Source organism: Ahaetulla prasina, chromosome 8, assembly GCF_028640845.1.
Source record: "Ahaetulla prasina isolate Xishuangbanna chromosome 8, ASM2864084v1, whole genome shotgun sequence".
Classification (NCBI taxonomy): Eukaryota; Metazoa; Chordata; class Lepidosauria; order Squamata; family Colubridae; genus Ahaetulla; species Ahaetulla prasina.
In genome coordinates this window covers 87,957,355-87,974,703 of record NC_080546.1, presented here as the reverse complement: position 1 = coordinate 87,974,703, position 17,349 = coordinate 87,957,355, and the positions used below count along the sequence as shown (strand labels likewise).

Genomic DNA, 17,349 nt, shown 5'->3' with positions numbered 1-17,349 from the left:
AATATGGGACATGCAAATGAGGCGGACTCAAAACCTTCCAAAATGATCCTAAACGAAGTGAACTAAATGGCTGGTTTGATAGAATCAACCCTGCACGATTTCCTGAGCATAAAAAAGTTTCAAACGCTTCCCCTAGTTCCTGGTTCAGCCTCCAAACCACTAGGCCACGCTGCCGTGCATTCTTGCTTTACACAAATATTCCTGGGAATTGCCTAGGTCCATTAGACAAAGTTTGGCTTTTAATACCGAAATAGTCTTAAGTTCCTTGTTTTATTCATTGGTACATTTTAATAATACATTTCGTTCTTTGATCCGAAGAGCATCTATTAAGTAGATGATTGTCATTAGCGAGGGGCGGGGGGGGACCATTAAAATCGAGATTTTAAAATTTTAATATGCACTAGTAGTATGTCAAATTCTAGAGCTGCGGCCAGCAAGCTTTTAATAAAGATAAAGGTTCCCCTCGCATATATGTACTAGTCGTTCCCGACTCTAGGGGGCGATACTCATCTCCGTTTCAAAGTCGAAAAGCCAGCGCTGTCCGAAGACGTCTCCGTGGTCATATGGCCGGCATGACTCAACACCAAAAGCACACGGAACGCCATTACCTTCCCACCAAAGGTGGTCCCTATTTTTCTACTTTCATTTTTTACCTGCTTTCGAACTGCTAGGTTGGCAGAAGCTGGGACAAGTCACGGGAGCTCACCCCGTTACGCGGCGCTACGGATTCGAACCGCTGACCTTTTAATAAAGACATCATATTTTTTTCCAACGTTTATGATCTGAATCTAAGAGCCTGGCATTTCGAGAGGAGTGATTTGACCAAATCTCTGGAGATAGATATAAAACCGCTCCCCTGAAAAATGGGGAAAAGAGTGCCGAGGACCAATACTGAGGACTCTCAGGAGATAGTTCCTCGGTTTACAACGGTTTGTTTAGTGACCATTCAAAGTCAAACAATGGCATTGAAAAAGTGACTTATGATTTTCACTTACGACCCTTATAGCATTGCATAAACAAAATGAAAAATTGAAGTAGGGTTGTTTCAGAGGCGGGTTTCAGAAGGTTCTGACCAGTTCTGGAGAACCGGTAGCGGAAATTTTGAGTAGTTCGGAGAACCAGTAGTAAAAATTTTGACTGGCCCCACTCCCATCTATTCTCTGCCTCCCGAGTCCCAGCTGATTGGGAGGAAATGGGGATTTTGCAGTAGCCTTCCCCTGGAGTGGAGTGGGAATGGAGATTTTACAGTATCCTTCCCATGCCACGCCCACCAAGCCATGCCACACCCACCAGCCACACCCACAGAACCAGTAGTAAAAAAATTTGAAACCCACCACTGTTGCAGCCTCCCGACGGTGACGTGATCAAAATTCAGACACTTGGCAACTGATTCACACTTATGACGGTTGCAGTGTCCCGGAGTCACGTGATCCCCTTTTGTGACCTCCTAGTCAATGGGGAAGCCAGATTCCCTTAACAACCGTGTGCCTAACTTAACAACAGCAACGATGAGCTTAACAGCCATGGCAAGAGAGGTCATAAAATGGAGCAAACCATCATTTGACAAGTATTTCGCTCAGGAACAGAAATTTGGGGGCCCAACGGTGCTTATAAGGCGCTGCTCTTATTCTCAAACGGCGAAAATGCGAATCTGTTCACATTAAAACGCCCTTCCCGCCTTGGTCCAAAATACATAAAGGTAAAGGTAAAGGTTCCCCTCGCACATACGTGCTAGTCGTTGCCGACTCTAGGGGGTGCTGCTCATCTCCGTTTCAAAGCCGAAGAGCCAGCGCTGTCCGAAGACGTCTCCGTGGTCATGTGGCTGGCATGACTCAACGCCAAAGGCGCACGGAACGCTGTTACCTTCCCACCAAAGGTGGTCCCTATTTTTTCTACTTGCATTTTTAGGTGCTTTGGAAACTGCTAGGTTGGCAGAAGCTGGGACAAGTCACGGGAGCTCACCCCGTTACACGGCAGCACTAGGGATTCGAACCGCTGAGCTTTTAATAAAGACATCATATTTTTTTCCAACGTTTATGATCTGAATCTAAGAGCCTGGCATTTCGAGAGGAGTGATTTGACCAAATCTCTGGAGATAGATAAAACCGCTCCCCTGAAAAATGGGGAAAAGAGTACAGAGGACCAATACTGAGGACTGTCAGGAGATAGTTCCTCGGTTTACAACGGTTTGTTTAGTGACCATTCAAAGTCAAACAATGGCATTGAAAAAGTGACATGATTTTCACTTACGACCCTTATAGCATTGCATAAACAAAATGAAAAATTGAAGTAGGGCTGTTTCAGAGGCGGGTTTCAGAAGGTTCTGACCAGTTCTGGAGAACCGGTAGCGGAAATTTTGAGTAGTTCGGAGAACCGGTAGTAAAAATTTTGACTGGCCCCGCCCCCATCTATTCTCCGTCTCCCGAGTCCCAGCTGATCAGGAGGAAATGGGGATTTTGCAGTAACCTTCCCCTGGAGTGGGGTGGGAATGGAGATTTTACAGTATCCTTCCCATGCCACGCCCACCAAGCCATGCCACACCCACCAGCCACACCCACAGAACCAGTAGTAAAAAAATTTGAAACCCACCACTGTTGCAGCCTCCCGATGGTGACGTGATCAAAATTCAGACGCTTGGCAACTGACTCATACTTATGACGGTTGCAGTGTCCCGGAGTCACATGATCCCCTTTTATGACCTCCAAGTCAATGGGGAAGCCCAGATTCCCTTAACAACCGTGTGCCTAACTTAACAACAGCAACGATGAGCTTAACAGCCATGGCAAGAGAGGTCATAAAATGGAGCAAACCATCATTCGACAAGTATTTCGCTCAGGAACAGAAATTTGGGGGCCCAACGGTGCTTATAAGGCGCTGCTCTTATTCTCAAATGGCGAAAATGCGAATCTGTTCACATTAAAACGCCCTTCCCGCCTTGGTCCAAAATACATAAAGGTAAAGGTTCCCCTCGCACATACGTGCTAGTCGTTCCCAACTCTAGGGGGTGCTGCTCATCTCCGTTTCAAAGCCGAAGAGCCAGCGCTGTCCGAAGACGTCTCCGTGGTCATGTGGCTGGCATGACTCAACGCCAAAGGCGCACGGAACGCTGTTACCTTCCCACCAAAGGTGGTCCCTATTTTTTCTACTTGCATTTTTAGGTGCTTTGGAAACTGCTAGGTTGGCAGAAGCTGAGACAAGTAATGGGAGCTCACCCCGTTACACGGCAGCGCTAGGGATTCGAACCGCTGAGCTGCCGACCTTTTGATCGACAAGCTCAACATGCTAGCCCCTGAGCCACCGTGTCCCTCCAAAATACATAGAAGTATCTAAACTGTGAAAGTGGTTTGTGGTCAGACAAAGAGGAAAACATAATAGAAGATTGTCTGTTTAAAAATACGCCCTTGCCTTTCCAGGATAACCACAGACAGACAAGCCAACCAGTGAAACAGGTAGAAGGATGGGAATGAGTAAATATTTTTTTCCCTCAAGGTTATAAACAGACAAAACCATGAGGACAAGAGGCAAGGTGGCTTGAAGTGTTAATACCACTTTGTAACGCTTTGGTAAGTCCAGCCTGCATCCAGTTTTGGTCGCCACGATGTAAAAAAGATGTGGAGACTCTAGAAAGAGTGCAGAGAAGAGCAACAAAGATGATTAGGGGACTGGAGGCTAAAACATATGAAGAACGGTTGCAGGAACTGGGGATGTCTAGTTTAATGAAAAGAAGGACCAGGGGAGACATGATAGCAGTCTTCCAATATCTCAGGGGGTTTCCACAAAGAAGAGGGAGTCAAGCTATTCTCCAAAGCACCTGAAGGTAGAACAAGAAGCAACAGATGGAAACTCATCACAGAGAGAAACAAGAACTAAGGAGACATTTCCTGATAGTGAGAACAATTAATCAGTGGGACAACTTGCCTCCAGAAGTTGCGAATGCTCCAACACTGGAAGTTTTTAAGAAAATGTTGGATAGCCATGAAGTGGTGTAGGGTTTCCTGCCTGGGCAGGGGGTTGGAGTAGAAGACCTCCAAGTTCCTCATCAATTTCGTTATCCTAGATAACCTGTAATGGCTGAATCTGATAAGATGGCAGCTGGTGGCCAACAGCACCAAAGGACAGGACAAGAAATAATGGGTGGGAGAGCTTATTAATGAGAGATCCATCTTAGAATTTAAGGAAAAATTTCTTGATGGTGAGAACAATTAAGCAGTGGAAGAGCTTGCCTCTTGCTTTCAAGAATAGACTGAACAAGATAAGGTCTCCTGCTTTGAGCAGGGGGTTAGACTAGAAGACCTCTAAGGACCCCTTCCAGCCCTAGGAATATATGTTCTATGGTGATTCATTTATGAGAGAGACCTATCATGTCAAGATAGTTCAACTGTCCCAAGTAAGGGTAAAGGTAAAGGTTCCCCTTGCACATATGTGCTAGTCGTTCCCGACTCTAGGGGGCAGTGCTCATCTCCGTTTCAAAGCCGAAAAGCCAGCTCTACCTGAAGACATGTCCGTGGTCATGTGGCTGGCATGATTTAATGCCAAAGGCGCACAGAATGCTGTTCCCTTCCCACCAAAGGTGGTCCCTATTTTTCTACTTGCATTTTTTACCTGCTTTCGAACTGCTAGGTTGGCAGAAGCTGGGACAACTAATGGGAGCTCACCCCGTTATGCGGCACTAGGGATTCAAACCGCCGAACTGCCGACCTTTTGATCGACAAGCCCAGCGTCCTAGCCCCTGAGCCACCGTGTCCCTGCAAGGGTAAGCCTCCATAAATTTGAAAAGGCAGAGAAAAATCTTGGCAGATAAATTCTGGACCTATCTAAAAAGTTTGTATTTGTTGAACTGTGGACAGGGAATTATCTGCTGGGCATAAAGCTTCATCATTTGCCAGCAAATAAGAGAGTCATTTTAGACAAATTTCATCTTAAAGAGTCTTCTCAAAATTTTGAATGGGTTACTCTCGAGCAGGGGTCTCCAACCTTGTCAATTTTAAGACTCGTGGACTTCAACTCCCTGAATCCCTCAGCCAGCAAAGCAAAGCTGGCTGAGGAATTCTGGGAATTGAAGTCCACAAGTTGGAGACCCCTCCTCTGGAGGGTCAAAATTTTTTTAAAAATGTGTGATGCTAGAAAACATGCAGCTTTTTCTTCTGAAATTCGAGGAAAACAAAACAAAACAGGAGGGATGATGGACAGCTAATCTGAAGTACAGGACCCATCCTTTGTATTAAAACTCAGCGGTAACATCAAGACATAGACAGTAATAATACAAACATTGCTTTAATTAGTAGCATTGCTTCTTTAACGGAATCATATTTTTTTTTTTGCAATTAAGCCAGCTACAGACAGAATAAGAGGTCCAAGAAACGAGTTCAATTCTTGACCTTTGCAACCGCAAAGCTCCCTGATCAACAATCAAATGTTTTTCTTTAGTTAAAAAAAAGTATACGTGCTAAAAAAAATGAGACAATCGTAAAATAATATATATATATATATATATAAATACGGCTTTGAACTTCTGGCTCAGCTTTTCAGTGGCAGTCATTGTCTGCCCCTGAAAGGACTATGGGGAGAGGGGAAAACAAATAAACGTTTTCATTCCGTGATCTAAAAATTCAAGTTTATGAACACGGAAACTCAACGTTGGATTGACACGTACGAACTTTCGGACAGCGGATAAAATATCCCAGCGCACAAATTCACCCCGAACTTTCGTCCTGTCCTGCGCTGACTCAAAACAGAATGAATGAAAAGACTATAAAATCTTCTAAGCGCTGACTTAAAATACATCCAGCGTTCCTGGTTTTTTTGGGGTTCTGGCGCCCTTTCTGTGCCCATTCCATGAATTACATTTTATCCTCTAGCGTTCCCACCTTCCCAAATAACCGGGGGTGGGGGGGGGAAGCTACTTTAGCAAAACGAGCACGAGTGGCCACTTTCAAACGCCAACCCTGTTTTTATACAACTGTGTCCATTCCCTTATTTGCACGCACCCTCCTCCCCAGGTTTTTAAAAAGCCGGAGCTGTAATTCTGCAACTTCCAAGAAACAACCCTGTGGATCATCAGTGGATTTGCTATCGCCCGGCGTTTATGGGTCTTCCAGATGTGCTCTCCCCAACTCTTCTCCGTCGCTTCTCAAAATCCAAACCTCCCCAGTTCTGAAGACAAAGAAGATCAAAGCAAGGCGGGGTGTGTGTGTGTGTGTGTATATCCTACCTTTGCTACCCAGTTGAACAGGGGTGACATCTTAACAAGAAGAAAGCCAAGCACGGCTGGTCAGCTCCAGTACCAACTGTCTTCTCTTCTGCTTGGTCAGACTTGGCTCTTCCACATCCGTCTCGAGCATCAACTCCTTTCCAGAGGGACCATTGCTTTCCCGAAGGTTTTTGGGGGGGTTTTTTGGGGTCTTCTTTTTTTGCAAAGGAAGAATATGTTAGCGTCCTTCGTCACAAAAGGAACTCTGAGCTCACTACTCCATCAGCCTCACCAGTCCATGGGCTCTGTCTCCTGAATGCAAGAAAGACAGGGCTGGACCAAAGGGTAGATGAGACCTCCGGTTGGCCGTTTTCAAAAAGACAACCCCGCCCTTTCTCCTCCTCAAGAGGAGGAGGAAGAGGAGGAGGTGGAGGAGGGAGGGAGGGAGGGCCAACAAAGACTGCCCTGTGGACCAGTCAGGAAATTGTGAAATCTAGCAGCTGGTGTTGAAGGAACACGCAGGGACATGCCAAAGGCAGGGGGAGAAAAATAAAATAAAATAAAATACGAAGGTAGACTAGCAACTTCGAAGGCGTGCTGGGATGAAAGGCAGCATTCATAAGCCCCGCTTTAAAAGGGAGGGGGGGGGAAACACACACAAAAAAACGGCCGCTCGGAGTTGCTAGGACTTACTAGGGCAGGAAATAATATTCGGGCAGGAAACATGGCTTGCAGCAATGTTTAGAATAACAGAGTTGGAAGGGACCTTGGAGGTCTTCTAGTCCAACCCCCCCCCCCGCCTCGCTCAGGCAGGAAACCCTAGACCAGGGATGGCTAACCTTTTTGCCACCGCGTGCCAAAAGCGTGGGAGCGTGGGGGGGGGGTGTTGCGCGCACGCATGCCCACACCCATAATTCAATGTGCTGCACCCTGCTCCCCCGCGCATGTGCACATAAATCCTCCCCCCCACACACTCCCCCCGTTTTTGGCACGCGATGGCACGGTGGGCCAGGTAAGCCCGTTTTTCACCCTCCCAAGGCTCCAGAGCCTTTCTTGGAGCCTAGGGAGGGTGAAAATGGCCTTCCCCCCCCACCCCCCACACCCAGAGTCCCTCTGGAGGCCGGAAACGGCCCATTTGCCGACTTCTGGTGGGACCTGAAGGCCTGTTTTTCGCTCTCCTCAGGCTCCAGAGCCTTTCTTGGAGCCTAGGGAGGGTGGAAATGGCCTTCCCCACCCCCACCCCCAGAGTCCCTCTGGAGGCCGGAAACAGCCCATTTGCCAACTTCTGGTGGGACCTGAAGGCCTGTTTTGCCCTCTCCCCAGGCTCCAGAGCCTTTCTTGGAGCCTAGGGAGGGTGAAAACGGCCTTACCCACCCACCCACCCCTCGGAGTCCCTCCGGACTCGTTTGCCGACTTCTGGTGGGACCTGAAGGCCTGTTTTTCGCTCTCCCAAGGCTTCAGAGGCTTTCTAGGAGCCTGGGGAGAGCAAAAATGGCCTTCCCCACCCCCTCGGAGGCCCTCCAGAGGCCAGAAACAGCCTGTTTCCCGACTTCCAGTGGGCCCGGAAGGCCCGAAAATCAGCTGGCCGGCCTGCGCATTCGCGCCAGAGCTGAACTAGGGCAACGCTCACATGCCTACCGATATGGCTCCACGTACCACCTGTGGCACACGTGCCATAGGTTCGCCATCACGGCCCTATCCCATTCCTGACAAACGGTTGTCCAGTCTCTTCTTCAGCCCCTTCCAATCTCTTCTTTAAAAAAAAACTTAAAATTTCCTGACGGTTAGAATAATTAACCCGTGGAAGGAGTTTGCCCTGCTACGACTCGCCATCCCGAATCCTTCGCATCTACCTGACTAAGTGGCTCAGTGGCTAAGACGCCGAGCTTGTCAATCAGAAACGTCGGCAGTTCGAATCCCCAGTACGGGTTTCCTGCGGGACCAGGGGGGTTGGACTAGATGACCTCCAAGGTCCCTTCCAACTCTGTTACTGTTATATAATCAGGAAATATAGTCCCCACTGTCAGAAAAGCCTGACTAGGTGGCTCAGTGGCTAAGACGCTGAGCTTGTCCATCAGAAACGTCGGCAGTTCGGCAGTTCAAATCCCTAGTACAGGTTTCCTGCGTGAGCAAGGGGGGGGTTTGGACTAGATGACCTCCAAGGTCCCTTCCAACTCTTGTAACTGTTAAATATATGTCGGCCTTCACATGAAATAAATGTCGCCGCTCGCTGAAGCGGGAAACAGCCTTTAAGTGAACTTCAGCCATTTTGCAAGCCTCCGGTTTGGGGTTTAAACCTACGTGAGGAAAAAAAAAAGAGGAAGAATGTTTTTGGGTTTTTTTTAATATCAAGAGAAGTGGACCAAAGACCTGTTTTTTGTAATTCCTGGGCAACGCCTCCATCATTAATTGGCTGAGTTGGTACCAAGTGTAACGGGATGAGGATTCCCCGCATCCGTTCTTTGAGGGAGATGGGTGGTTCAGAAATTTAGTTTAGTTTAGTTTAGTTTATTTAGATTTTTATACCGCCCTTCTCCCGAAGGACTCAGGGCAGTTCACAGCCAAAATAAAAACAGTGCAAATATACATAATAAAAACAGTTATAAAAATCTTATTAAACATCAGGCCAGATTAAAACTATTAAAAACATAAAACCCCCAAATAATTAAATCAGAATATTAAAACTGCTAAAAAATTTCTATGCCAGTCCTGCGCGAATAAATAGGTAGGTAGATAGAAATGGGGAAAAAATAAAAAATAAAATAAAATACCACCCCCCTGCCAGCCCCCAACTCAATTTTGCCTCCTTCTTAAAAAGGAGCAAGCGTGAATTGTTACACTGTGCTAAGATCTGTGGGGTCCTTGGAGTTCCCCGGGCTTAGTGGTTTTCCTTGCAGACTTTTCATTACCAAAATAGGGAATATTATCAGTAATAGAAGAGAAGAGGGTATGTGGAGAGGAGGAGGAGGAGGAGGAGGAGGAGAAGGAGGAGGAGGAGGAGGAGGAGGAGGAGAAGGACGACTGTGAGATCCTTGGCGCTCTCTGAGTTTGATGGTTTTCCTTGAGACGTTTCATTACCGAACTAGGGAACATTATCAGTAATAGAAGAGAAGAGGGTATGTGGAGAGGAGGAGGAGGAGGAGGAGGAGGAGGAGGAGGAGGAGGAGGAGGAGGAGGAGGAGGAGGAGGAGGAGAAGGACGACTGTGAGATCCTTGGCGCTCTCTGAGCTTGATGGTTTTCCTTGAGACGTTTCATTACCCAACAAGATAACATTATCAGGTCTAGAAAAGAATAGGGTATGTGGAGAGGAGGAGGAGGAGGAAGAAGAGGAGGAGGAGGAGGTGGAGGAGGACTATGAGATCCTTGGCGCTTTCTGAGTTTAATGGTTTTCCTTGAGACCTTTCATTACCCAACAAGGTAACATTATCAGGTCTAGAAAAGAATAGGGTATGTGGAGAGGAGGAGGAGGAAGAAGAAGAGGAGGAGGAGGAGGTGGAGGAGGACTATGAGATCCTTGGCGCTTTCTGAGTTTGACGGTTTTCCTTGAGACGTTTCATTACCCAACTAGATAACATCATCAAGGCATGGTTAAATTGTGCAAAGATCTCCCCCACTAAATCACAAAGCCACGAACAAAGCAGAGGTAGAATTGCCAGGGGATATTAATTAGCGGTTGGCAATTTCATTGTTTCGGATGTTTCATGATTGAAATGTTGAGAATTGCCCACCCTTCAATCAGGCCAAATGACATCCTGGCTCCAATAAAGGAGAACATTTGTAGCTCAGGGTTGAAATGAGGAGTCCTTTGGTGCTCTTTTGAGTTTGGTTGTTTTCTTGCCGACGTTTCATTCTCCAAACGGTGACATCCTTAGTTTTTTTTATTTTATTTGCATTTATATCCTGCCCTTCTCCGAAGACTCAGGGCGGCTTACACAGTGTTAAGCAATAGTCTTCATCCATTTGTATATTATATACAAAATCAACTTATGGCCCCCGACAATCTGGGTCCTCATTTTACCTACCTTAGAAAGGATGGAAGGCTGAGTCAACCTTGGGCCTGGTGGGGCTTGAACCTGCAGTCATTAAAGCCCCTGAGAAAAAAGGGGTTTGAAGGGTTAAGTTCCCTCCAGTAACCCGAAGTGCTCCAGATCCGAGGATTCTTCTGCTTTGGCGGAACCAATCACCACGACCAAACGTTGGCCAGCTTTCTGAACCAACCCAGGTGGACGCTTATCAGAAAGCAAAGCTGCCGAGGAAAAGAAAGGGAAAAGGAAAGGCGAGACGGCTTATTTTGCAAACCTTATCGTGTATTGTTCACTACGGTAAAAAAGAAAAGAACATAACAGCAAAAGTATCTATGGAGATTCTCTGTCATCCAACCTGTCCCAAAGGTTCGCCAGCAGAGTCGGACAGCGATGAGGCTGAGGAAGAGTGTGGGCCAGACCTGGAGGCTGGGAAAGGCCCGGATGAGGGCTCTGCATCGGAGTCAGAGGTGGGGCCAGGGCCATCAGGGAGTGATGTGCAGACTCCGGAGACTCCAGAGGCTGACAGGAGTGAGGCAGAGGAACAGGAGGAGCCTGTTCCTAATGCACGCATGAGAAGAGCTGCCAGAAGGCAAGAGCAGCTCAAACAAAGAGGACGACTCAGGAGAGATGATTGGCCCCTCCCATAAGGCTTAAAGGACCAGAAACGGCATTTGGGCTTTGCCGGAAAACAACGTTGATAGCTTCGTCTTCTTGCATTTATTTTGTATCGGTTTTCAGTGTAGAGATTATACGTGCAGGTTGTTTAGTTGGTTGACCACTAGTTGGCAGACCACTAGCAGCTGAACCATGTGAACTTTAGTCTCCTGCCTCTGACTCATTCCCAGGGAAACTCTGCTCTTGGGAGGAACCTGACACAAACTGTTACAAGTAGCCGATGTGTAACAGAGAAATCATTTTCATCCTAGCAGGTTATCTATCTCAGCTTAGCACTCACTGAATAGGCAGCACCTCAGCCAATCATATATTGTTTCATTGTACATGCATCTTCACTGACCTATTATGATGTTACAAGTATGTATCCCGTTGCATGAATTATATAATAAAAGGGAGCTTTGGATTTGACTCTGGGCTCTCATCCCGTGTTTGACTCTTATATCGTGAAAGACCACCACATTTCAGAATTCCCCAGCCAGAATGCCCCAGACAGCAAGTCTGTGCATCTTAAAATTGCCAGGGTTGTGTAACGTTCTTCTAAATTGTACGGACAGAGAAGCATCATCAATAAAGATGAATAGGCCAGCATTCCTTATACTGGACCAATTTTAAGGCATGTGGACCTCAACAATCAGAATTCCCCAGTCAAAAGAGAAGTGAAACTCTTGTCAAACCCTGGTCCATTTCACTTCTGCTTCCTTTTCTGGGCTGCAGAACAATTCCGAAACCCTTCAGAGAATCCAAATTGAGGTTTTTAAGAAGAGATTGGACAACCATTTGTCAGAAATGGTTGTAGGTTTCCTGCCTGAGCTGGGGGTTGGACTAGAAGACCTCCAAGATCCCTTCCAATTCTGTTATTCTTGTTGTGGTCCGCCAGCAGCCTGCGGAGCTGGCAGTGGAATCGGACAGTGATGAGGCTGAGGAAGAACATGGGCCAGTCCTGGAGGCTGGGGAAGGCCCGGATGAGGGCTCGGCGTCGGAGGCTGAGGTGGGGCCAGGGCCATTTGGGTGTGATATGTGGACTGCGGAGCCTCCAGAGACTGATAGTAGTGAGGCAGATGAACAGGAGGAGCCTGTTCCTAGTGCATGCATGAGAAGAGCTGCCAGAAGGCAAGAGCAGCTCAAGCAAAGAGGACTCAGGAGTAATGCCAAGAGATGATTGGCCCCTCCCGTAAATCTTAAAAGACCAGCAACGGCATTTGGGCTCTTTGCCGGAAAACAACATTGATAGCTTCATCCAGAAGGCAAGAGCAGCTAAAGCAAAGAGGACGATTCGGAAGTAGGGCCAAGAGATGACTGGCCCCTCCCAAAAGGCTTAAAAGACCAGCAATGGCGTTTGGGCTCTTTGTCGGAAAACAACGTTGATAGCCTTGCTCCTTGTCTTGCTGCATTTATTTCTTGTCAGCGTCTTCTGCTTTTGAACTTTTGCCAAGAAAAGCCTTTGGCTGTTTGCTTAATTAGACCAAGGTTGGTGATTAGACTGAGGAATTGTGTTATGAAGAATTTGTTTTGATTTAGTTTGGATGACGCTGAGAATGAGTTCATTCTTAGCTGTTCAAATAAAGTCTGTTTGGTTTTTGAACTGAGTGTGTCTACTGCTACCTACTTGGGCCTGGGTCACAACAATTCTGTAAAACTGCAATTATGGAAAACAGCTAAGATCCTACACAGAAACCCCAAACTTCCAGTCTTTGAGTCAAAGACTTGAGACTGAGAAAGACGTTGATTACTCCTAACACACACACACACAAACACACACACACGTTCAGTAGGGGCACAAGCAAGAACCCTTGTCGTGTCCCACTCCTCCTCCGACGGCCGGGTCTGGGAAGTCTGTATCAAGCGTGACCACGAAGCCTCTGCAGCTTTGCCAAATTCCTGTCAGAGTTCTCAGGGCAGGCAGGAATCCAAGGTGTGACTTCAGCAACCAGATGAGACTTTGCTTGACTCAAGGAATGCCAAAAAGCAGATCCTTTATATAGGCCATGGGGTGTGGCTCCATGACTCAGCACTTATCCAGGCCTGCCCCTCCCTTCCTTTTGCTGACGTCGCCTCTCCATTCTCCGGAAGTGGGGATCCATCCACTGTGTCTTTCCATCCTCCTGCTCTGCTGCCAGCACTTCTAGCATGTGGCTGGCTTCGTGCTCACCCGCTGTAGGAGGGAGGTTTGTTTGCTCATTCTGTCCGGGCATGGTGCCAGGGCTGGGGGCTGGAGGCATGCCAGGCCATTCCTCTTCATTATCAGACTCTGGCTCAGATAGCAGGAGATGGGAGGGGCCCGGCTGCGGGGAGGAGGGCGGGCGAGGCACAACAACCCTGGAGTTCTACAGCTGTGTTTTCTGGCAAAGCTGAGATCTACTTCCACCAGAAGGGTAAACGTGTAGTAGACACACACACAAAAAAAAACATACGAAGCTCAACAAATATTACGACCTGCAACCGAGTAAAAAAAAATGCAGTCTAGCAACAACAACAAGCACAAACATTTGCTTTGGTTTTGTGGGGGACCACTGAGATATATATTGGTGTCCAAATGCGATGACTTGATTCCCTGTGCAAGCATTTTGTCTCCTGCCTTTATTATTATCCTTTACAAATAACTCCAAGTGGCGAACATATTCCAACGCAACTTCCTCTTCTTATTTCCCCCCCCCCACAACAACAACCTTGTGAGGTGGGTTGGCCTGAAACAGAGGGGACTTGTCCAAACTCCCCCAGCTGGCTTTCATGGCTAAGGCTGGACTTGAACTTAAGGTCTTGCTAGCTTAGATGTGAATGTTTTTTCCCCCCCCCAAGAATGTAGTCAAAGGATCTAGCAACACTGATTCGTTCAAAACTATTTTGTTTCCCCCGGCTTTTAGAGTCTGCAATTCACTTTCTACAGAGGCCCACAATTCCATCCGACAGCTTGCAAAATTCGGCCACTGCAACCCTACAATAGCAGTTGGGTTGGTAGTACTCAGCTTTTCGGTTTCCTGTCTGCATTGCCTCAAAGTCTTGCAAGACTGAAAGCCCGTCTCCTCTCCGTTAAACTTGACTTTCCAGATAACTGAGAAGGCTCTTGTTTTCAGAAATGCTTTCTCCACTCCTCTTCCTTCTTTGGATTGATGAGATAAGATAACCTTATAGCCGGGAGAAATATCAACAACCTCAGAAACTGTATGCAGATGATGCCGCTCTAATGGCAGAAAGCAAAGAGGAGCCTCTTGATGCGGGTGAAGGAAGGAGAGTGGAAAAAGTTGGCTTGAAACTCAGCATTAAGAAAACTAAGATCATGTTGGGGTCCGTCACAGCCTGTGGAGCTGTTAACGGAGTCGGACAGCGATGAGGCTGAGGAAGAACATGGGCCAGTCCTGCAGGCTGGGGAAGGCCCGGATGAGGGCTCTGTGTCAGAGGCAGAGGTGAGGCCAGGGCCATCGGGGAGTGAGGTGCGGCCTCCAGAGCCTCCAAAGGCTGACAGTAGTGAGGCAGAGGAACAGGAGGAGCCTGTTCCTAATGCACGCATGAGAAGAGCGGCCAGAAGGCAAGAGCAGCTCAAGCAAAGAGGACTCAGGAGTAATGCCAAGAGATGATTGGCCCTTCCCATAAATCTTAAAAGACCAGCAACGGCGTTTGGGCTCTTTGCCGGAAAACAACATTGATAGCGTTGTCTTGTTGCATTTGTTTCGTATCGTCATCTTCTGAACTGTTGCCAAGAAAGGCCTTTGGCAGTTTGCCTAATTGGACCAAGGTTGGTGATAGGACTGAGGAATCTGTGTTGGGAGGAATTCGCTTTAATTTAGTTGAACCACACTGAGAATGGGTTAATTCTCAGCTGTTCTAATAAAGTTTGTTTGTTTTTACACTGACTGAGTTTCCTACTACCTACTTGGGCCTGGGTCACAACAGACCATGGCATCCGGCCCTCTCAACTCCTGGCAAATAGATGGGGAAGAAATGGAGATAGTGAGAGATTTTATTTTCCTGGGCTCCAAGATCACCACAGATGGGGACTGCAGCCAAGAAATTAAAAGACGCTTGCTCCTGGGGAGGAAAGCTATGGCAAATCTGGACAGCGTCCTAAAAAGCAGAGACATCACCCTGCCAACAAAAGTGCGTATAGTCAAGGCTGTGGTTTTCCCAGTTGCAATGGATGGCTGTGAAGGTTGGACCATAAGAAAGGCTGAGCGCCAAAGAATGGAGGCCTTTGAACTCTGGTGCTGGAGAAGACTCCTGCGAGTCCCTTGGATTGGAAGGTGATCCAACCGGTCAGTCCTAGAGGAGATCAACCCTGACTGCTCTATAGAAGGCCAGATCCTGAAGAGGAAACTCAAATCCTTTGGCCACCTAATGAGAAGGAAGGACTCACTGGAGAAGAGCCGAATGCTGGGAAAGATTGAGGGCAAAAGAAGAACGGGACGGCAGAGAACGAGGTGGCTGGATGGAGTCACTGAAGCAGTCAGCGTGAGCTTAAATGGACTCCAGAGGATGGTAGAGGACAAGAAGGCCTGGAGGAACATTGTTGGTCAGACATGACTTCGCAACTAACAACAACAAGAAGATAACCTTTATTGTCTTTTTTTTTTTACTGTGGGTACTCTGGGACACATTAAAAAATGAAATCCTGTTGCCTTCTCTCAAAACATCCATCTGCAAAGAACTGATCCGCAGTGCGTCTACCAGCGAAAATGGAGCTCCGTTCTCACTGGCAGAGGGCTGCAGGAGGCCATCGCAGCCAAAAACGGAGCTGGAGACAATGGATTGCCCCCAGCCCTGGCGGGGCCACCACAGATGCCCCTGACACATGTGACGTCAAGTTGGGCACGCCCACCCAGCCCCCGAGGTCAAACACAACCCTGATGCGGCCCTCAATGAAATCGAGTTTGACATCCCTGCCCTAACATCATCATCATCATCAACATCACAACAACAGCAAGTTGTTGGAAGGGACCTTGGAGGTCTTCTAGTCCAACCCCCTGCCCAGGCAGGAAACCCTACACCATTTCAGACAAATGGTTATACAATATAACCATTATATACATATACAGGTAGACCTTTATTTAGGACCGCAATTGAGCTCAACATCTCAAAACTCAACAGCGAGTTTTGCTCCGGATGAGGGCTCTGTGTCAGAGGCAGAGGTGAGGCCAGGGCCATCGGGGAGTGAGGTGCGGCCTCCAGAGCCTCCAAAGGCTGACAGTAGTGAGGCAGAGGAACAGGAGGAGCCTGTTCCTAATGCACGCATGAGAAGAGCGGCCAGAAGGCAAGAGCAGCTCAAGCAAAGAGGACTCAGGAGTAATGCCAAGAGATGATTGGCCCTTCCCATAAATCTTAAAAGACCAGCAACGGCGTTTGGGCTCTTTGCCGGAAAACAACATTGATAGCGTTGTCTTGTTGCATTTGTTTCGTATCGTCATCTTCTGAACTGTTGCCAAGAAAGGCCTTTGGCAGTTTGCCTAATTGGACCAAGGTTGGTGATAGGACTGAGGAATCTGTGTTGGGAGGAATTCGCTTTAATTTAGTTGAACCACACTGAGAATGGGTTAATTCTCAGCTGTTCTAATAAAGTTTGTTTGTTTTTACACTGACTGAGTTTCCTACTACCTACTTGGGCCTGGGTCACAACAGACCATGGCATCCGGCCCTCTCAACTCCTGGCAAATAGATGGGGAAGAAATGGAGATAGTGAGAGATTTTATTTTCCTGGGCTCCAAGATCACCACAGATGGGGACTGCAGCCAAGAAATTAAAAGACGCTTGCTCCTGGGGAGGAAAGCTATGGCAAATCTGGACAGCGTCCTAAAAAGCAGAGACATCACCCTGCCAACAAAAGTGCGTATAGTCAAGGCTGTGGTTTTCCCAGTTGCAATGGATGGCTGTGAAGGTTGGACCATAAGAAAGGCTGAGCGCCAAAGAATGGAGGCCTTTGAACTCTGGTGCTGGAGAAGACTCCTGCGAGTCCCTTGGATTGGAAGGTGATCCAACCGGTCAGTCCTAGAGGAGATCAACCCTGACTGCTCTATAGAAGGCCAGATCCTGAAGAGGAAACTCAAATCCTTTGGCCACCTAATGAGAAGGAAGGACTCACTGGAGAAGAGCCGAATGCTGGGAAAGATTGAGGGCAAAAGAAGAACGGGACGGCAGAGAACGAGGTGGCTGGATGGAGTCACTGAAGCAGTCAGCGTGAGCTTAAATGGACTCCAGAGGATGGTAGAGGACAAGAAGGCCTGGAGGAACATTGTTGGTCAGACATGACTTCGCAACTAACAACAACAAGAAGATAACCTTTATTGTCTTTTTTTTTTTACTGTGGGTACTCTGGGACACATTAAAAAATGAAATCCTGTTGCCTTCTCTCAAAACATCCATCTGCAAAGAACTGATCCGCAGTGCGTCTACCAGCGAAAATGGAGCTCCGTTCTCACTGGCAGAGGGCTGCAGGAGGCCATCGCAGCCAAAAACGGAGCTGGAGACAATGG

At 47.6% G+C, this 17,349-nt stretch overlaps 1 protein-coding gene across 6 annotated transcripts in view; it reads right to left on the bottom strand.

The window, feature by feature from the left end:
- The window catches only part of TBC1D1 (TBC1 domain family member 1), a 114,488-nt gene that overhangs the window by 74,308 nt on the left and 22,831 nt on the right, over positions 1 to 17,349 (bottom strand). The window contains exon 1 of one of the 6 annotated variants that reach the window (XM_058193922.1): positions 6,212 to 6,525. The exons of the other annotated variants lie outside the window; for them this stretch is intronic. Within the exon in view, the coding sequence (XP_058049905.1) occupies positions 6,212 to 6,241 (30 nt within the window). The 5' untranslated portion in view covers positions 6,242 to 6,525. Of the gene's footprint in view, positions 1 to 6,211; positions 6,526 to 17,349 lie in introns of those variants that run through there. 6 annotated transcript variants of the gene reach the window in all.